The sequence below is a fragment of the Arachis ipaensis genome, chromosome B4 (assembly GCF_059453495.1).
Source record: "Arachis ipaensis isolate K30076 ecotype BB chromosome B4, ASM5945349v1, whole genome shotgun sequence".
Taxonomy (NCBI): domain Eukaryota; kingdom Viridiplantae; phylum Streptophyta; class Magnoliopsida; order Fabales; family Fabaceae; genus Arachis; species Arachis ipaensis.
The window spans coordinates 129,114,116-129,136,178 of NC_142439.1; the positions used below are offsets into that span (position 1 = coordinate 129,114,116).

At 34.9% G+C, this 22,063-nt stretch overlaps 3 protein-coding genes across 5 annotated transcripts in view; 2 read left to right on the forward strand and 1 right to left on the reverse strand.

Annotated features, from left to right (window-relative positions):
* The first annotated feature begins 325 nt into the window (after nt 1-325).
* LOC107639793 (calcium-dependent lipid-binding protein-like) lies at nt 326-7,441 on the forward strand. 2 transcript variants are annotated; one of them, XM_016343392.3, is made up of 12 exons: nt 326-514; nt 663-795; nt 1,673-1,774; nt 1,876-1,926; nt 2,365-2,485; nt 2,773-2,891; nt 2,970-3,068; nt 4,708-4,788; nt 4,876-4,961; nt 5,101-5,326; nt 6,154-6,315; nt 6,747-7,441. In XM_016343392.3, the coding sequence occupies exons 2-12, from the start codon at nt 691-693 to the stop codon at nt 7,203-7,205; spliced, it is 1,611 nt and encodes a 536-aa protein (XP_016198878.1). In that variant the 5' UTR covers nt 326-514; nt 663-690; the 3' UTR covers nt 7,206-7,441. The 2 variants fall into 2 exon arrangements, with proteins under 2 accessions (XP_016198878.1, XP_020977330.1); XM_021121671.2 differs by having other exon boundaries at nt 456-514; nt 660-795.
* LOC148569178 (uncharacterized) lies at nt 3,544-4,469 on the reverse strand. Its single transcript, XM_088483925.1, has one exon. It carries the CDS (start codon nt 4,343-4,345, stop codon nt 3,689-3,691), a length of 657 nt encoding a protein of 218 aa, XP_088340051.1. The 5' UTR covers nt 4,346-4,469; the 3' UTR covers nt 3,544-3,688.
* Nucleotides 7,442-8,157: 716 nt separating the features above from the next.
* Nucleotides 8,158-22,063, forward strand: part of LOC107639795 (uncharacterized) — a 32,626-nt gene continuing 18,720 nt past the window's right edge. For both annotated transcript variants that reach the window (XM_016343393.3, XM_088483924.1), the window contains exons 1-9: nt 8,158-8,297; nt 9,728-10,043; nt 10,283-13,262; nt 13,513-13,779; nt 13,951-14,625; nt 14,818-15,639; nt 17,007-17,741; nt 18,817-19,695; nt 21,101-21,907. In XM_016343393.3, coding sequence (XP_016198879.1) covers nt 10,314-13,262; nt 13,513-13,779; nt 13,951-14,625; nt 14,818-15,639; nt 17,007-17,741; nt 18,817-19,695; nt 21,101-21,907 — 7,134 coding nt within the window. In that variant the 5' untranslated portion in view covers nt 8,158-8,297; nt 9,728-10,043; nt 10,283-10,313. The remainder of the gene's footprint in view (nt 8,298-9,727; nt 10,044-10,282; nt 13,263-13,512; nt 13,780-13,950; nt 14,626-14,817; nt 15,640-17,006; nt 17,742-18,816; nt 19,696-21,100; nt 21,908-22,063) is intronic.

Genomic DNA, 22,063 nt, shown 5'->3' on the forward strand with positions numbered 1-22,063 from the left:
GTCCAAATAGTTTCTCTTATATTTATACTAATGTACATCAAACGTATAATTTTTAGGATAAATTACACTCATGTTTTTAAAATTCGATGAAATTGTATACTAATAACCAATAAAAACATAGGAAAATAAGTAATTTTCCGTAGCGGACAATTATTTAGCTTGATTTAATACGTTATTGTATTTTCTATTCTAAGAGGTTGCAGGTTCGAGTCTTAATATCTTTGGTTAAAAAAAAAAAAAATTATAACACACAGAAATTAAATTTTTAGCAAGGAAGAAGAAAATAAAAAGTACATATATAATAAGAAAATGGATTCCCACAAGAGGGAAGAGAGAGAAAGAGAGGGTCCCATAACTTGTAACAGAAAATCATAGCTTGTTTCGTTTCAGTTGCACTCTTGCACGGTTAGCTTCGTCCATTCCTAAATCATAATAATATCATCACTCCAATTTGAAGGTTACATCTTCGCACGTTCAATTCAACCCTTTCTGATCCCTCTTCTCACATTTAACGGTAAGTTTCCAATTCTTTTGATCATTGTGTTTGTAGTGATTTGCACGTTCATTTCGTTGAATATATGTTTTCTTTATTAAATTATTATTTCTATTTTTGATTTTTATATTTTTCGTTGATTTAATTTTATTCTTTTATGTTGAAGAAGGATTTGGTGTTATTTGGAATCTGGGAAAATGGGTTTGATTTCTGGGATGTTTCTTGGGATGGTATTTGGCATAGCATTGATGGCAGGGTGGCATCGCATGATGAGATACCGAAGCGCCAAAAGGACTGCAAAGGTGTCATGATTTCGTTATTTTAATCTTTTCTTCTTTCTTTTTGGATTTAATAATCTTTAGAAACCAATAATGTTCTTGTGCTGTTTATATTAAAAATTGTTGTTGATCAGTGTTTTAGAGATGGTGTTGAAGCTAGGAAAGTTGATGAATTTGAGATATGTTCAGCTAGTGAGTTTTGAATATGTAAAACACAGAAAAGACTTGGAGATCATTCATAATAAAGGATGTTATATATAATAATGTAGACTATATGTTATGACTTTTGAATTATTGCTTCTGGAAAAATGGAAAATTATATGCAGAAATAATATATGTTATCATTTTTACAGCTCATAGGAAATTGGTTAATATAAAGTTCTTCTTCTTGTTATTAAGCAATCGGAATGGTAATGAAGTGTAAGGAGATACTTCACTAATTGATAGATATGGATTCGATTAACCAACCTGGATTGTTCGAGTGGTCAGCTTGCTCGTCACTTAAATAAGTGTTGGGTGTACGAATATCACTTGTATATTAGGTAACTCATTGGCGAAGGGCATATTCTTGTATAGAGCTCCAATTCACGACGAATTGGTCATTAACCTGCCTAGTTGGGAGCTATTGTGAGAACCAAAAAAACAAAGATATGGATTTGATTTCCTCTGATAAATTAAAGGCAGAAAGCTGACAGATTTCAAGCTTAGCAGTTCATTTATCTGATTGTCATAAGACTCTTATTGTAATTTTACAGCTTTTTTAAGAACTTCAACTTTGCTCGGGGTAGTGGAGTATGTCTTGATTTAACTGCAGAATGAAAAAGGGGAGGCTTGGGGACTGAGAATGGTGTGTTTTAATCTGTTGATATCACTTATCTTGATATCATTTATGTTACTGCAGGCAGTTGATGTTAAACTCCTTGGATCCCTAAACAGAGATGATGTGAAGAGACTTTGTGGTGATAACTTTCCTGAATGGATATCTTTTCCTGTATATGAGCAGGTTGGATTCTCATCACTTGTTGAAACTGTGATTACTACATTTATGTTTCTTGTTGCATATGCATTGCTGTGTATGATGCTTCCCTTCATTGACTCTTACAGGTGAAATGGCTAAACAAGCAGTTGTCTAAACTTTGGCCATTTGTGGCAGATGTGAGTATGCTTGCATGCACTTTATTTGTTTTCATCATGATCTGCAATAGTTTCTGTACTTTATTTGTTCATTTTACAGAATACATTTTAATTTTTTAGTTTATAATCAAATATTAAGGTTAATTTATGATATAACATTATATAGCTTCTCACTTGTTTGTTGAGTTTAAATGAGAAAAAGAGCATATTGAATGAATCTTGTCTAGATAGACCAAGACATGGCTTTGGTTTGTCAGTAATCTTGATTTAACTCTTAAAATCTTTTGATATTACGATTCTGAATGAAGCAATTGATTGTACCAAATTTCTACTAGGTCAGACAATTTTATGATTTAGATTTTATTACGATTTCATAATTTATTCGTTCAATTTATATAAATCTTGATTTTCTCTCCCTTGCTGATAGTTGTGCTTGATTTGAATTATATTTTCGTTTAGGCAGCATCAATGGTCATAAGAGAATCTGTTGAACCAATATTGGAACAGTATAGACCGCCGGGTATTAGTTCATTGAAGTTCAGTAAATTGTCCCTTGGAAGTGTCGCTCCAAAGATTGAAGGTATCTACTAACAAAATTTTGAAACCTTTTGAAGCAGGTTATGTAAGATTTTTTTTTTTTTTATGTCTCTTTATGTTATTTAATGAGATTTCATTTCTTTATTATCCGTTATCCAACCAATTTGATCTGCCATCACTTGGCAACATCCATTAAAATCTAAAACCATGCAAAAATTAGGAGATTCAATTTATATGCGATCCTTGTGTTATCTACCTTTGTTAATTTCCCTATTGGGTCAATTTTGTATATCAAGAATTAATGCATGAATAGTTTCTTGACCCATGCAGGTATTCGTGTTCAGCGTCTCAAGAAAGGCCAAATAACAATGGACATTGATTTCCGTTGGGGTGGTGATCCCAATATTGTTTTGGCTGTTGATGCAACAATTGCATCCATCCCAATTCAGGTTAAACTTAGCAGTATTTTATATTGAATTTCTTGTTGATTTATGAAATGCTCAAAATACTGAGTTTTATTTCTTCAGTTGAAGGATCTCCAAGTTTTCACCGTTATCCGTGTCATATTCCAACTTTGTGAAGACATGCCATGCATTTCTGCTGTTGTTGTTGCTCTACTTGCTGAGGTAAAAAGCCGAACAAATCTTGATAATTGATCACCTAGTGGGAAAAAAACCTAGATGTTTGTGGTTTAGTAGTTTGACTAATTTATCATAGTGCGATCAACGTAATCAAACTTGAAAATTCAGTTAAATTTCAGAAGTTACTTGGATTGTAAAACTTAAGTCATAGGGGTCTGATGCCTTTTTCTTTTTCAAGTTACTGACTCAATATATAACACAGATCCGATGAATTCTATATAACCACTTCTAAGACATAGCTAAGATTCGAATCGACGCACTCTTCAGCAAGGCATACATAGATACCACTAGTCCACTATACCAGTAGAATAAGCCTAGCAGTGCACTACAGCTGCGTTTGGTTTGTGTATCTCGAGCTTAGACACTAAAACAGAGACAAAATAGGATAGAAGTTTTAATTTGTTTGGTAACTAAACACATCCACACACTCCTCACACACTTACCACACGTGACCAATCCTCTGTTGACAATCTCCTGGTTCCAATGTTTCTTGGACCAATTGTTCCACTGCTGCCTCCCAGTCCACTGGTTTCCGAATTTGAGCCAGAATTTGGGCTTGTGATGGATCGGGTCCCTTGGGTGTTGGTTCCTCCTCCGGGTCGGGTTCACCCTCCTTGGAATATCCCTGCCTGGCGCCAGGCGTCGTTGCGGTGCTCTATGGCCACCGCGCGATCCATCAGTTCTAGGAGGCTCTCAAAGTCAGAAACAGCCATCTCGGCCCGAATCTCCTTCTTCAGCCCACTCAAGAAGATACACATTAGCGTCTCATGCCCAAGATTCTTCTGCGTCCACACCTCTAGTTCGAACTCGCGCCGATACTCCGCCACCGTGTTTGTGTGTTTCAATTCCAGAAGCGGTCCCATTGGATTCGCTGCCGCGCCGGGATGAAACCTCTTCAGTAGGTCTTGCTTGAACCTATCCCAGGACAAGAGTGGAGTCTGCTCCTCCCACCACTCTAACCATGTGAGGGCCTCGCCACCGAAACCCAGGGTTGCGTAGTTCAGTTTTTCTTCGGATGCGATCTGTTTCAATCGGAAGTAGCTTTCGATTCTCACCAACCATCCACGTACGTCTTCTCCATCAAAATGCGGAAGCTCCACTCTGCGGTTCACCTCTACCCGTGCCGCCGGCGTCTCCGCCGCTCCAGCGTTAGAGTGGTGCCTCTCTCTGCCACTTAGCTCCTCCAGCATCTTCATGATCAACTCCATGTTTCTAGTCTGTTCTTCCATCTGTCGCTCCAATCTATCCATTCTCGCTTCCATGGTGGCAATAACAGAAACAGAAAAAGGAAATAACAATGAATCGAGTCTAATTCCTCACACTCAATTCACACCTATAATATTCTCTCTCCAAATCATGTGAGATCACACCTCTGCACCCCTAGGCTCACGCCCCTCACCCTCTGTGCCAGGTGGACAGTTAGTTTGTTACGTGAATATTCCTATTGTTGCTTTTTTTCCCTTTTTACCCTCATCTCTAATATTTCTGCTATAGTGAAAGAGCAGTGGGGAAATTAGAATTAGAAGCTTCTATGATCTTAGGGTCAGGGTGTGTTACAGTCTTACAGATGCTACTATTGATTTTAGCCTTGCAATTTCTGACTTTTCCATTAATGTTTATTCAGCCGAAGCCTAGAATTGATTACATTCTGAAGGCTGTTGGTGGAAGTTTGACAGCACTGCCTGGAGTTTCAGATATGATTGATGTTAGTTCTATCCATTTCATGAAAGTTTCCCTTTTTCCCTTTTGAGTTATATATAATACATTAACCTTTTTACTGAACATTTCACAGGATACTGTGAACTCAATTGTTACTGATATGCTACAATGGCCTCATAGGATTGTTGTTCCACTTGGCGGTGTACCTGTTGATACAAGGTAATATGAACATCATAGAACTTTTTATTTTGTTTGTTGTATTTCTTTCTGGATTCAAGAACTATGGTGTTCTTTTTGGGAAATGTGAATCCTCAAGTATGTTATTATCACACTATTGGAGCATCTTTGTTGTTTGCAGTGAACTGGAGCTTAAACCCTGTGGAAGGGTTACAGTAACGGTGGTTCAAGCAAATGATTTAAAGAACATGGAAATGATTGGGAAATCTGATCCTTATGTAGCTCTGCATATTCGACCAATATTTAAGGTTAAAACCAAGGTTGTTGATAACAACCTGAATCCTGTTTGGGATGAGAAATTTGACCTGATTGCAGAAGACCTGGAGACTCAGTCCATTATTTTTGAGGTTTTACGCCATTATACTTTGCCTTCATTTGTGTTAGATGCTTTCTTTCTTGGTCTATTCAAGTGCTTTGATTTGACTAGCAGTCTACTTTTCAAACTCACCATTCATAATATTATCACTTAATTGTGATGAATAGGATTTAGTTTATGCAATGTTTTTTGTTAAAGAGCAGACAATTTTTCCCACAAGTATTGTACAACTATGAATAACCATCAAATATTGAGGACCTAATTGTATATTTTTTGAAATTAGTCAGTGTGTAAAGTAAGCAAATTAGTGGTTAAAATCTCCCTTGGATCATTAAGTAGGGTCCACCAAAAAAAAAAGGATCTTAATTCGAGTGTGGTTAAACTTGCTTTCTTACTCTGTCACTTTACACATTATCTAACATTAGAGTATCAAAATCCTCAACTATAATTGTGGTGTGTGGACAACCATAATTTGAATTGTGATTATTTCACAATAAATTATGCAAACTTTGTTCAACATTTAGTTTGTAATAATTATTTATTTTAAGAATTAGTTAAGTGCTCCCCCAAGATAAAAAATATTGAACAAATGCAAGCTGATCTAAATATCTATTGACGGTATTACTTCAAGATTATATGAATGCTATATTTCTCCTACTTATAAAATTTGTTGCTCCAACATTGACACTAGTGTTATTTCTACACTCTGGTACATATGAGAATATTTTCTTGCTGAAATAGGCACATAACAGCTTTCTTATCCAATGAAGTCTTAAAATAACAGAGCATTCATTTGTATTTACCCAGCTAGACATTTTAATAATTCAATCTTCCATCTTTCTCCCTCTTTGCAAATAGGTTTTCGATGAAGACATTGGGCAAGATAAGCGATTAGGAGTAGCCAAATTTCCACTTAGTGAATTGGAGGAAGAAACTGAAAAGGAGCAGGAGTTGAGGTTGCTAGCGTCACTTGATACAAAGGTTAAAGACAAGAAGGATCGAGGAACCTTGACAGTAAAGGTATAAATTAACCGTATCTTGTTTCTTTTTTGGCATTGTAATCATTGCAAAATCACAAGTGCTATTTGGAAAACTATTAAAAGTTTCTTAAACTGAACAAATTTTAGTTGGTAACTGGTACAAATAATTTGTAATTTCTTGAAAGTAGGAAGAAAAATAAATTTGAGAGAGAGAATGAGTAGGAATCAAACTTTAATTCTTCTCAAAAACAATTTGTTGGACTACTTTTGTTGGTCTAATTGTACACAATTTTGGGGTTGGTCCCTTTCTTTTTGTTACATGTTGTTATTTGATCATGTTCACTTCACCTAATGGAATAAAGCTTTGTTGCTGTTATTATTTGGTCATGCTATCTTTGACATATTATAGCTCCTTTCTCTATTTTGTTCTCTTTACGTGTGGTTAAGTTACAATGACATTGAAATTTTCAGGTCTTTTATCATCATTTTAACAAGGAAGAGCAATTGGCTGCATTAGAAGAAGAGAAAAAGGCAATAGAAGAAATGCAGAAACGTAGAGATGAGGGAGTTGTAGGGACTACAAAGCAGACACTAGATAGAGCAGCATCAGTAGCTGGAACCGGTGTTGGAATGGTTGGTAGTGGTGTCGCCACTGGCGTTGGAGTTGTCGGCAGTGGCGTCAGTGCTGGAGCAGGGCTTGTCGGCATTGGAGGTGGCAGTGGATCCGGACAAGGCAGCGGTGCTAGTCCCGGCAGCAGCGGCTCTGGCATTGCTGGTGGTTTCATTGGCAATGTTGGTAGTGGACTAAGCAAGGCAGGAAAGTTTGTAGGCAGAACATTTGCAGGGCCAAGTGGAAGAAAAAGTGGTTCAACTACGCCTATCAGCAATTATGAGGAGAGTGGGGGTGGTGCAAAGCCTAGGCCTGTGTGATTCTTGCATGGACACTTCATGAGTAATGAAATTCATCTTGGAACTCTAGTAGAGCTTTGACAATAGTTCATATATACATATAAAATCTGAATGGAAATACATATATATATATATATATATATATAGTTTGGTAACAGATAGCAAAAATGTTCATTTAGTCTTAGTTGTATGATCTTCTCTGTATTTTTTGTTTAGCATGAATGTGTAATAAAATTTAACAATTTGTAAAAAAAAAATTCCACTTATTTACTGAAATCAAAGTTATTCCAAACGAATCAATGATACAAATTTTTTGTTGTAGAATTTGACATTTTGTTGTCTAATAGAATATTATGGTTATTCAACGTTGTATTGTTGCATATGATCTTTTTAATAACATTACTAATAATTTTGGAAAGAAAAATAATGGATAGCATTATCTTTTTAACTATTTTTTGAAAAAAAATTAATCTTTTATATAAATTTTAATTTTTATTTTAGAGGATAAAGCATGATCTTTTACTCTTGAATAGTTTCTCTCTCATATCTTCTCTTAGTCTTACCTATAAAATAAATGGTGAAAGTTCACACTTTATCCTCTAGAGTAAAATTTAAAATTTAGAGTATCCAAATATGGCTATGTGGATCAAACTTTGCACAATTTTTTATAATAAATTTCTTCATTAGTAACTTTAGCTAAACTCTTTGGAAAATTATGTTTCACACTCCAGACAATAACTGAGAACACGTCTGAAAGCAATTTATTAGAGACTCGTCTTTATATAATAAAGGCACGTTTTACATGAAAAGTTATAGTGGATATAAAGGTTCTTCCCACTAATTGTAATAATGAAGCTCCTTTTCATATAAAGCCAAGACACTGCTCAATGGTCAATAGTCAACACTTATTAATTGCAATTTGCAATAATGAAACTCCCTTTTCATATCAATAGTCAATAATAATTGGAAGTTTGGAACACTATGCACAGCAATTCATCTCAAGTCTCTGAACACTGAAGTGATTTCTCATTATCGTCACAGTCACCGCACTTCGCTGTTGAGTCCTGACGCCGCCGCTTCTGCTTCCGGTGTCTTGCTTGATCTCTAATCTGAGTAAGATTTCTCTCTGTTTTTTCAGCTCAGAAGAAAGTTCTTTTTTCTTCTTTCGTCTTATTTTTACTTTATTCTTAATGATTTCTATATGTGGTTGCAACTTGCAAGAGGTTTTACTCTTTTACTGATTCTGTCCTTTCGTTTTGAATTTCAAAATGTGACGTTCTGTTTGTCCTGCAAAGAAACAAAGAAAGGATTTCAAAGGAAAAAAAGAGTACCTAGGGTATACTATGTAGTGTTTGAAAAAGTATAGTAACTAAAAAGCAGTGAACATTGGTCAATTTTGTTTTCTTTATTGTAAAGTTATTTTTATTAACTTTTATTTTTGGAGAATTTAAGATATAGAATTTAAGATTTGGGGTTTAGAGTTCAAAATTTAGGATTTAGAATTTAGAATAAAAAAATTGGTTAATGTTCATAATGTTTATGGTATATGTTGAGTTACCAAGAAAATTTAAGTTTAATGTTTGTTTGGATTAACTTATTTAAAAAATGTAAAAGTTGTTTTCCATTTGAATGTAATTTTTTTTAATTTAAATTTGAATGAATTAAAAGATTTTATTTTACTTTTGAATATCTTTTCTATTTTATAAAGTGATCCTTTCTAGAATGAAAATTCTAACTTTTTTAACAGTGATTTTTTTTCTACTTTTACTACAAATATTTTCCATATATATATATATAGAGTTATGCTACGTGTACACCAAAATTAGCTACCAAAGTCAACCACCAGTATAAAATACATGCTAGAATACAAATATACATTGAAAATAAATTAAACCACACATGTATTTATACACAAATACATTAGTGGCTGATTTTAGTGTACAAATAATATTTTTGATATATATATATATATATCAGAAAATCTAAAGAGATATTTTTAACAAAATAATTGCATCCACACAAATTCTAAGTAAATGTTTTATCAGACGGACTAACTAGATTAATAGATTTACAGTACAACTTTAAATACCAACTTGATTAGTTTTAAAACTTAGGGACCAGTTGATTATCAAGTGAAAACAAAACCATTTGTTGTACTTGTTTACATATTAAAAGTGATGGAAATATAAAAGTTTAAAACTTACATAAATATTAGTTATTACATTATAGTTTTATTCATATTTATTTTTTTCCAATTTTTATATGTACCAAAATATACAATAAAGATTTTGAAATAAATAAAAATTATAAAAAAACACACAAATTTTAAAGAACAAAATATTTGTTATGTTTACAAAATTTGATACAAATTATCTTCACAATAGGTGATTCTAATTCAATAGTTGGATTGATAAAATTAACTTTTAGACGGCTTAACTTTGCCGAAGATGATATATGTGTGGTGTTATTTGATCCTAACTCAAGAATATATTGTGAAATGTTTATTTGCTTTTTGATTGGGTTAAAAATAATGTATGATTCAGTACTTAATCAGCCTGAAGCACTATGGGAGACTCCTAACAGACAATATATATGCTTATATGCTTCAAAGTCAAGTAAGGTTACTGTTTTTCTGAGATCTGAATATCATATCATGGGATGAAAAGGAAGTGAGGAAACACAGGATTGCCTTTGCACCGACGGTCGAGGTTGAATATCATGATACTACAACTTCTGTGGTTTTTGGAGTCTGCTCAGTCAATTAAAATATCTCAGTGTTCTAGTATTACAATTCTCAAGGCACTGCATTTCTACCGGGCACCATGATATCTTCATAGAAAGGCTTAACAATGATTGCAGGTACTTTTAGTAGTTGTGCCTGCGTGGTTTGTTATGTCAGCTCCAAAAGGATAAGTTGCTTTATTGGCATTGCATAATTAATAAATTGTGTGATCAACTAACTTTAGTATGTTCTTTTTAACTACCTTTTGAACATTTCTGTTGGTTTGGTGCTTATTATTTTTCTATTCCTTGTCAAGTTATTCTGTTCATGCTTATATTCTACTTAATTTTCTTTGTTTTTGCCCCTTCAAACTTAGGGAAAGGTTATAATCAAAATTAAGAGGAAGTATGGAGTTTGTAGCTCTTGCTGTTGATAAAACTTTGGGTTTTGTGGCCCAACCAGTTTTTCGGCAGCTGGGTTACATTTTCTTTTACAACTCTAATGTCAAGAATCTAGTTCAAGGAGTTGAGGAACTTGAAGCTGAAAGGATAGCAGTGCAACATCAAGTTGATGAAGCTTTAAGGAAGGGGGATGAAATTGAACAGAGAGTTGAAAATTGGTTAAAACAAGCAAGTGATATCATCTCTAAAACAGAGGAGTTTCAACAAGATGGAGGACATAAAGGGACGCGCTCTTGGTTGTTTCCAAATAGCATGCGGTTAAGGTATCGACTGGGCAAACAGGCAAAGAAGATGAAAATCGATGTTGATGGACTACTACCAAAAGCTGATTTCAATGGAGCTTCTTATAGGCTGGGACCAAGGTCCATGGATGCTGCTTTATCCAATATTGGTTATGAAAGTTTCAAATCAAGGGATGAAACCATGAAAAGTGTAAAGGCAGCACTTGAAGATCCAACTGTCAGAATGATTGGAATCTATGGACCGGGAGGTGTTGGTAAGACTACTTTAGTCAAAGAAGTTGCTAAGCAGGCTATGGATGAAAATTTGTTCTATCCGGTGATTCTCACAAGTGTAACAAGGAATCCAGACCCCAAGAAAATTCAGGGAGAAATTGCTGATATGTTGGGGTTGAGACTGGAAGAAGAGAGCGAGATTGGGAGAGCAGACCGTATACGGCAGAGGTTGAAGAGAGAGAAGAAGAACACCCTTGTAATACTAGATGATCTTTGGGAAGGAGTCGACTTGAATAAGTTAGGAATTCCATTTGATGATGATGGTTTCAGCCAGATGACTATCAAAGACATACCAGACTTTGACAATAGCATGATGAAGAACGAAAAGGCTACTGGTGAATACAAAGGGTGCAAAATTTTGCTAACTTCCAGAAGCAAAGAAGTATTGTCTACTCAAATGCATGTGAAGAAAACTACAATTTTCTCTGTGGGTATTTTGGACAAAATGGAAGCCGAGAAGTTGTTTAAGAAGGTAGCTGGAGTACAAGGAAAAAATCCCAAGTCTGAACGTTTAACTACTGAAATTGTAAGGAAGTGCGGAGGGTTACCCATGGCAATTGTTGCTGTTGCAAGAGCGCTGACAAGCATGGGCTACTTGGACTGGAACAATAAAATGGACCAACTGAAAAGGCAAGAATTTATGAGACTGCAGAATCCTATGGAATTTTCCGTGAAGTTAAGTTATGATCATTTGGGAAGTGAGAACCTTAAGTCTGTTTTCTTGCTTTGTGCTCAAATGGGTGATCGTGCATTAATTATGGACTTGATGAAGTACTGCATTAGCTTGGGTATATTTCAGGGGGTCCATACAATTAGAGAAGCTCGAAATAGAACAGATACATTACTCCAGAAGCTAAAAGACTCAAGTTTGTTGTTGGATACTGATTCCAATGATCATTTCAATATGCATGATATGATCCGCGATGTTGCCCTGTCAATAGCATCCAAGGAGCAAAATGTATTTTTTCTGAGAAATGGAAAAATAGATGAATGGCCTGACATGGATGAACTTCAAAGGTATACGGCTATTTCCATACACAATAGTGAAATCATTGATGAGCTTCCAGAAGATATAAATTGTCCTCTGCTTAAAGTCTTTCATATTGATAGTGATGATCCGTCATTGAGAATACCGGACAAGATTTTTGAGGGAATGAAAAATCTCAGAATATTGATTTTGACTGGCGTTCATCTACCACACTTACCAAATTCAATTAAATGCCTGAAGAATCTTAAAATGCTTTGTTTGGAGAGGTGCCAACTAGGTGAGAACTTATCCATCATTGGAGAGTTGAAGAAACTACGAATTCTAAGCTTTTCGGGGTCAGAAATTCAGAACTTACCAAATGAGTTGGGCAATTTGGGTAAGTTACAATTCTTTGACATCAGTAATTGCACCAAACTCAAGGGCATTCCTCCTAATATCATATCAAGGCAGAGTAATTTGGAAGAGTTATATATGAGAAATAGCTTGTCTCAGTGGGAAACTGAAGGACAAACAAGCCAAACTCAAAGTGCTATCCTTGGTGAATTAAGGCATATGCATCAATTAACAACTCTTGACATATGCATCTCTAATGCTGAACTTTTGCCAACGAATCTATTTTTTGACAAGTTGATAAATTACAAGATTGTGATTGGAGACTCCAATATGCTTTCTCTTGGAGATTTCAAGATGCCCCATAAGTATGAAGTGTCAAGAACTTTGGCATTACAGTTGAAAGAACCTACTGATATTCACTCTCAAAAAGGGATTAAAATGTTGTTCAAAAGAGTTGAAAATCTGCTGTTGTCAGATATTTATGGTGTTCAGAATATTTTTGATGAGTTGAATTTGGATGGATTTCCAGAGTTGAAACATTTGTCCATTGTAAGAAACTCTGAGATTGAGCACATCATCATCGAGTCAATAGACTTCTCACATCCACATAATGCATTTCCCAAGTTGGAGTCTTTGTGTCTCTACGAATTGAACAAGATGGAGAAATTATGCTCTGCTAAGCTTACAACTAACTGCTTTAGCAATTTGAAATCCATCAAAATTAGTTGTTGTGGACAACTGAAAAGTCTCTTTGCCTTCTGTATGGTTCAGTCTCTTACTAAACTTGAAGCAATTGACGTTGCTGAATGCTGTTCTTTGGAGGAGATAGTTGGTGGGGGAAGAGATGAAAATAATGACAACTCTGCGAAAGTTAATAGGCTGAAGTTACCTGCGCTGCGCTCTTTGACACTACGCTCATTGCCAAGGTTTACTGGTTTCTTGACCAATGATAACATCTATTCTGAACCACAGTTGGTAGAGGAGCAAGTGTCAGATGGTGGTCTCAATGAAATTACTGTGGTAGAGGAATCGGCTTCCCATTATCTCTTAAATGATCAGGTATGCTCACATCTTTTGGTTATACTTTTCATTTCAATTTCTTTTGCCTTTGACATAATCTTGATCGTGTCTATGTAGGGGAAAATAATATGCTTATCACAAGTTATTTGACTTAAGGATTTAGGTTTTGAAAAGTTTGTCCCAAGATCCTGTTTCATGTATTGCTTTTTAGACTGTAGTTAACTTAATGATTCCTAAAAATAATATCATATGGTTGAGAGAGAAATTGATTATTTGTAACTGTATACAGGTGGCAATTCCCAACTTAGAAAGTTTGGAATTATTGTCAATCAACATCCACAAGATATGGAGTGAGCAGTCTCCGTCCCTGCCTTTGACTCATTTCTGCTTTCAGAAATTGATAAAACTGAATGTGAAAGATTGTAATAGAATGGCATATTTATTTACATACTCCATGGCTACAAGCCTGCCAAACCTCAAAGCCCTTTCTGCAAGTGGATGCAAGAGGATGCAGGAAATATTTATCTATGACAATTCTAACAAGGATGAAACAAAGGTGTGAACCTAATGCTTTATGGCTGAAATTTATCCTTGATCTATGAAACAGAAGATAGTGATGTTTAGTTACTAACTCTCTGTTTTCTGTGCACTTTTGCTTCTATAACTAAATACCTTCCCCTTCTGGGGGTTTCAATTTTAGTACCTGATTGTTATTGTTTGACCACAGCAGATTAGCATCTTTCCTAAATTGGAGGAAATCCAATTTAGCGGCATGGAGAGATTGACAAAGATATGGCCCTCCAGAGTCACTTCAAAATCCTTCGGTAGTCTAACTACTGTGGTTATTGAAAAGTGTAAAAATCTTGTCACAGTTTTTCCTGGTCACACTGTGGGAAGATTTCAGAAGCTAATCAGCTTGAAGGTTTTTGATTGCGAGTCTGTGAAAGAGATATTTGACATTAAAAATAGCACTCCACAAGGACTTTCTGGGTATGAAACTTATCTCCAGTTCTTTTATATCAAAGAGCTTCCCAGTCTGAAGATTTTATGGAACAAAGATCCTGAAGGAATTCTTTCCATTAAAAATCTACAAATACTGGAGGTGTATGGATGCCGCAACTTAAAATATCTCTTTCCATTTTCTGTGGCCAAAGATCTTGATAAACTTCAATGCCTCACTGTATTAAATTGCAATGAAATGGAAGAAATTATTCCCATGGAAAAAAAATCTATTGCAAGTAGTACCCTTAAGCTTCCTCAATTATCCTTTTTGCAATTGCAACAACTACCAAAACTAAAGAATTTCTTTGGGGGCGGAGCTATTGGGTTACCAGAATTGAAACAGCTTGCAGTGTGCTATTGTGAAAATCTAGAAGCACAACCAATATTTGGAGATGAAAAGGTAATCTAGAAGCACACCCACTATTGAGTTATATTTAAATTTCGTTTTAAAAGAAAGTTACTGTTCAGGTAAATTGGAATGTATGTTATATTCTTCTTATATCCATGGCAATTGTTTGATTAACTTCACAAAAATTAATACAGTGAAAAATGTGACTTATTGTTCAATCCATTTTCTTTTTTTCTTTTTCAGGTAATCTCCAAGCTAGAGATGTTAACAATGACAATGACCCAGAAGGGATCAGAGTGGCTAAACCAGTGGATAAGCAAATGTCGAATGAACAGTTTAAAGGATCTTCGCTTGGCACTATTGCAGAATATTAAGATTCTGTACGAATTTCTCCACAAAATTCCTAACCTTGAAGACTTGACATTGTACAGTTGTCAGTTCAAGGAAGTGTTGCCTCATGGAAGCCTTGCAGCACCTAAAAAAATAGGGACTGTAGTACAGGTTAAGGGTTTGGTATTATGGGATTTGCCTGATCTTCAGAATATTGGCTTTGAAAGAGATCCAGTTTTTCAGATGATAGAGCGATTAAGGGTACATCGCTGTCCCCGTTTGATTGATATAGTGCCTGCATCAGTATCTTTCACATACTTAACACTTCTGGAAGTGAGTGAGTGTAACAGCTTAATAAACTTAATGGCATTCTCTACAGCAAAAAGCTTGTTTCAACTCACAACAATGAAGATTATTAAATGCAACAAGATGGAGGAAATTGTAAGAAAAGACGGAACTGAAGAAGAAACAGAAGATGTTGTGTTCAGCAAATTGATGACTCTGGAAATTGCATCTCTTGAAAAACTCAAAAGTTTTTGCTGCTCTAGAAATTGTTCCTTTAAGTTTCCGTCACTGGAAAAATTAATACTAAGAGAGTGTCCATCAATGAAAGTCTTCTCTGCGGGAGCTACAAGCACACCAAAACTACTGAAAGTACAGGTTGCAGAAGAGAAAGAAAAATGGCGCTGGGTTGGTGATTTAAATGGAACCATAGGAAATATTTTTACAGAGGCGGTAATTAATCTTTTTCATCACATTCTGAATTTTAAGACTTGATACCTAAATTTTAGAAATGTTACAAGGGCTTTAATGCTGTTGATGAACATGACATACATTGGTTGCTTATCATACATTTTCTATCAAATTGCAATGATTCTTTAGTTATAGAGTTAATTACATCAATCACTCCCTATGTCATATATAAGCATTCATGTATTTTTACCTAATAACTTAAGCTTTTATGAGAGGTGATTTCATGCGATGATATCAAAATTTCTATGACCAAAATGGTCGAGAGTTCAATCCTTGTTATCTCATTCTAAAAAAGCCTCTTGTGTCAGGGGTGTGTTAGATATAGAACAATTTATGTGTCTTTACCTAACAATTTAAGCTTTTAGGAGAGATTGTTTAATGACACCCTAAAGGTTCACCACATTTCCCTAACAGCCTAGCATCACTTAATTCCCTTCTCTTAAATGTGTTTTTGAAAGTTTCAAATTTATGCATGACATGGTGTCCTTTACCCACTTAAGAACCCTAACATCCCAGCACCCAGGAAAATTAGCAAATCAAACCAATGTAACCTGAATGCAAACCACGCATCCTTGGCATGTTGCCATTAGAAATTTAAAATCTACAATGCACCTTGTCCACCAAGAAATAAGAGGAAGGTCAAATGCAACATTGTGTATGGGATATGACATATGAGAACTTTCAAATTGGATCATAGGAAAGCTATCTAGGTCTCCAAAGTATTATCCTTTTGACTTTGTCTTTCATATAGGATCAATTGACAATGAAGAATAACTTTATTTACATGCCTTCATAAAACATGGTGTAGGAGATGAATCAAACTATTCAAGTGTTTCCAGGGTGGCACTAACATGAAACCCTTTTATGTGCAAATAAGAAATCCATTTGATATATTCTCGTTTGCTCCACACCAATGTTTGAGTATGCATGGTAGTTTTATGATATTTAGGCAGATTTATTGGATGTGGGAAGCCGAGCAACAAATAGTTAAGGTCGAAATATTTATTTTATGCATTTTTTTAATTTTTCTGATGTTTAAAATTTAATGTTCAAGGAGGTTATTGTAATATAATTAAAAAAAATTAAGGGAGTTAAGTGTTGATTTGAAATCTAGAGAGTCTAGCGGAGGTGTTGATGTAATTTTCCCTTAACTAATATAAGAATAGTATTATCTGATCTTCCATATTTTGTAGCTTTTAAATAATCATGTACATTCTTATAAAAAACCTTTACGTATGCATTATTTAAAATAAGCAAGTAGTATTAAGTAATAGCTTTGGTTTCTGCCAAGCAAGCATTCATACCATTTAATTTCATACAATAATTGTTTTGCATGTATTTTCACGCAGTTTGCATGTGGAGTAGAGAATTTGAAACTCGGTGATCAGCCTATGCTGGAAGAGATATGGAAGGGTCAAGTAACAGTTCCAAACAAGTGGTTCAATAATTTGAAGTCTTTGGTCATCAATAAATGCAAATTTTTGTCAATCGTAATACCTTCTAATTTACTTCCCTTCCTAAGTAAACTGGAGAAGTTGGAAGTGCAAGACTGTAATTCTGTCAAAGTAATATATGACATGAAAGATGTAACTGAAGAAACAAGAAGCATGAAAAATATGGGACAAGGCTTGCCCTGTCCATTCCCTTTGAAGAAGTTAATTCTAAAGGAGCTTCCAAATTTGGAGCACGTGTGGAACAGGGATCCTCAAGGAATTGTTTGCCTTAAAAATTTGCAGGATGTGCATGTGGAAAGATGTAAAAGTCTTAGAAGTATATTTCCAGAATCTGTTGCCAAAAACCTGGCACAACTTGAAAACATTGTTGTAAGATACTGTGAGGAGATGGCGGAAATGATTGCCAGAGATGGTGAATCGTCCTCGGAAGCAACTAAAGAGTTTGTGTTTCCTTCTTTGTCCTCATTGATTCTATGGCAATTGCCAAAGCTCAAGTGGTTTCCTAGGGAGCTTAAGATAAAGTTTCCTCAGTTGAAAAGTTTAGATGTTCATCACTGTTTATTGACATCTGCATTGGAAATCTATCAAACAGCATGCCTGGAGGATCATGCCTCTACATCAGTTGCAAAGGTTCCATCATTTAACAACTTTGTTTTAAATAGCATCTGAACTATTCCCCCTAAATGCAAAAATGGAAAAAGAAAAAAAGGAGAGACTAACATCTCATTGTAGTATATGTGCCATTGATTACTATACCTAAGTTTCATTTTAATTAATTATTCTTTGTATTTTGTTTAGATAAAGTCATTAATTTTATTAGTTATTCAAATAGGACATGGTAAATGTACTGATTATATTTTGCAGTAGCTCTTTCAGATTGCCTGGTATTGATTGACCTGCATAGATAATGAGTATACTGTATGGTGAACTGTGGGTTAAAGTGTTTGTCTTATTATCTAAATATGTATTGCGATTGTCATTGTCATATCATTACCATTATCATAGTAAGACTTGTTAGATATATAATTATTCATGTACCTCTACCTATTAGCTTAAGTTTTTGGGATAAGAATTTCAACCTAAGTACACCAAAATTATTCATGTACCTTTACCTACTAGCTTAAGTTTTTGGATTATAATTTCAGCATAAGTTACACCGCTGTAACTTGCACAGCTCCACAGAAATTTGCCTCTTTTCTACTAGTCCATTAGATATATAACTATTCATGTATCTCTACCCAATAGCTTAAGTTTTTGGGATAAGTAGTTTTATGGTAAGACTTAATAAACATTCTTCTATTTCTAAATAAGAGGAATATATAAATGCGTTTATTATCTTGAAAATTGAAAATGCACTTAATGTTCTTTTTTATTTAGATATTAGGTAGACATTTTAGGAGGACATATGATTGCTTTTCTAAATATGCAGTGATATATGATTGAATGGTGGTTTGGTGAAGGATCAAAAGTTCATCTCGGAATTATTACTTTAATTTTGGTTCAAATGTCATGGTGTGCTGTTGTGTTTTATTTTGTCATTGTAAGATGCTAGAATACAATCTTCCTTATAAAATGAATCTTAACTCACTGTGCTTATGAAAGAATATATTTTAAGAAGTACCATGATTCATTTACTAAAAATCTGAATTCTTTAATCATGCTCAGGTGTTCAATTTCTGTCTTATATGTCTTTTTCCTCTCCTAGGTTTTTCCCAACTTCGAGAGACTTTCACTCAATAAAGAGGAAACCATGATGATCTGCCATGGACGACAGCTTGAGGTGAACCTCCTACAGAAATTGAAATGCCTTATTTTGCAGTGTTTTCATAGCCGGTGTAGCATGTTTCCTTATGGATTCCTTCAAAAATTTCCCCACATAGAAGAAGTTGAAGTGCGTTGTTGTTACTTCAAGAAGATATTCTCCATGGATAGACCAGATATGAATTATGGAGGAGTCCCCTCAAAGCTGAAGCAGTTAAAGCTGAACACTATGCCCGAGCTCAATTCCATTGGGTTCGAACACTCTTCAGCACACTCCATTCTCAAAAATCTTGAGAAATTGGAAGTATCTGGTTGTCCTCGTTTAGTAAACTTGACTCCATCCACTGTTTTTTTCTCCAAACTGGCAGAATTGAGTGTCTCTCAATGTCATGAACTGGACTACTTATTGACATATTCTACAGCCAAAAGTATGCATATGCTTGAGAAGATTTCTATAAGCCATTGTCAGTCCCTAAAAGTGGTTGTAGCTAGAGAGATTGATGAATTAGATGAGAATGAGCATCATGAGATAATTTTCAAGAAGCTCAAAGCATTGTACCTTGACTCATTGACAAACCTTGCATGTTTCTATGATGGCATTTCCTCTTTGAACTTCCCATTGTTGGAACAAGTGTCTGTATCTGAATGCCCTATGATGGAAAGTTTCTGTCAAGGTAATGCAGTATCACCAAACCTGTCAGGTGTCAAATTTCATGGGCATATGAGTAAGCTTAAGTTGTTTGGAGTTGAATATGAGGACCATGCAGATAGCCACTGGGGAACTGATCTCAAAACTATTATTTCAAAGGCATTTAAGGAAACGGTATGTATTTTATTATTTTTTGTTGCCTTGGGAATAAGGAAGTGGCCATAGCATGTTTTATCTTACAATTCTATATTCCGGATGATTGAAAAGTAGGATTCTGTTAGGACTTGTGTATTATGGGGTGTCTAAAGTCGCACATTAGGTAACATTACATTGTATTTAAGGAGAGTAATTCTTTTCCCTTAATAGCTAACTTTTAAGGTGTAGTTCTTACTTTCCTTAAGTACTTAACAATGATATCAAAGTTTGGTTGTCAGCGCCTTGGAAGGCCTACCTAATTACCTATAGTTTGGATTAAGGTGTATAGTGTATACTGATAGCCAAAGTGACTACTGTTAGGTTAGTGTTGATATAGTGAAACCAGGGGCAGTGTATAAAACTTTATTATAGCATGTGGACTTAATATAATAGTTGGTATACAACTTTATCATACTGTCACCCTAATAATTACCTTCAAAAAAAGGCGATATAAAATGTTAGTGTAAAATGCGTTAGGCTAAAGTATTCACTATTTCCAATTTATCTCCTTGTTAAGCTTTATGGTTACTCAATGGAAATAATAAAGTAACTAGACAGAAGAGAGAAAGATAATATAGTTGGGTATGAATTGTGTATTGTTACAAGAAGACCAACATATATAGAAAGTAATACACGTAGAGCACCTTCTCAATTATTCTTCATAAATGCACCACTTAAACTATTGAACATTATCTAACAACAATATATATCAAGATATTTCAGCTATATTTTGTCTTTGCCCCGATGATTTTTAAAACAGCTCTAATTGTTAAAGTTCTTCGCTTAAGACAATTATATGCAATAAAGCTTCTTCTTTGACTCAAATTAATTATATTATGTAATAAATTAAAAAAGTAATATTTAGCTGAAATGTTCTCTAAAATATGTAAAATTGTGATAAGTGCGAAATGGATGTAAATAAACTGACCAAAAGTTGCGACGGTATTGATTTTGATTCAGAAGATTTTTTTTTTTTTTTGATATTACTTTGCTTCTTTACCATCTTATTGTGCTGAAGGGGAGCCTTGGAGCAACGGTTGAGTTGTCTCCACGTGACCTTAAGGTCACAGGTTCAAGCCGTGGAAACAATCACTGACGTAATTATCTGGTTAGGCTGTGTACATTACACCCTTTGGGTGTGGTCCTTCCCCGGACCCTGCATTAACGCTGGGTGCTTGTGCACCGTGCTGCTATTTTATTTCTTTGTGTTGTTTTCTGCTTCTCTGTCTCTCCTCACTCCCCTTTGGGGTTATAGTAAGTGTTACCTATCAGAGAAATATATAAACAGAACAATCGTAAAATATGTAAATAAAAGCTATTAATGCTAGGCATGCCTAGAAATCATGTCCTTGAATTTGATGTGTTTCTTATTTTGCAAGTACAGGCTGCAGAGTTTCTATCTCATGTAAACCATTTGAAACTGGGAGATCATTCTGAGATAAAACTAAAAGATATATGGTTTGGTGTAGTTCAAGTCCCGGACACATGCTTCAACAATTTGAAGTCTTTGATTCTGGAAAATTGTCGCTTTATATCAAATGTAATACCTTCCAATTTACTGTCTTTTCTAACCTCATTGGAGGAGCTGGAAGTAAGAAATTGCGAATTGGTGAATGTAGTATTTGATGTGAAAGATATTACAGGAGATAAAAGTAATGTGAATATTGGTCAAGCTGCTCCCCTCCAACTAGCCCTAAAGAAATTGAAATTAGAAAATTTACCAAATCTGATGCATGTATGGAGTAAAGATCCTCATGGGCTTTTCAGGCTTCCTGCACTACAAGTAATGCACGTCAACGGATGTAGTAGCATTAAAAGTTTGTTTCCAGTATCAGTTGCTCAAGATCTATTGAATCTTGAAATTATTGATGTAAGCTACTGCGGGTGCCTAGAGGAACTTTTTCAACCAGATATAGGAGCTGAAGAAGGCATAACTATAAAGTTTCTCTTCCCATGTCTGACCGTACTGATACTAGGTAACTTGCAAAATTTCAAGTACATCTACCCAGGAAAATATGAGGTGGAATTTCACATGCTGAAAAGTTTAAAAGTTTACCTTTGTAAAAAGTTCACTCCTATATTTCGAATTGACCATCAGAAGCATCCGGATTATGAACACCACCAAAATCATCCAGATGGTGAATTTCAAGAATTTCAAGATAATCAACAAGCCCTTATCTCGATTGAACAGGTACTATGTTTTTCTATGACTTCATACTATGTTACTGGTCCTTTTTGGAATGCTATGTGGGTAATAGAAATAATTGGCATGCTTCAATATTGTAGAAGGCAGTAACACAATCCTTTTAGACAACTTATCTTGGCATAGTTATAGTCTATCTTTAAC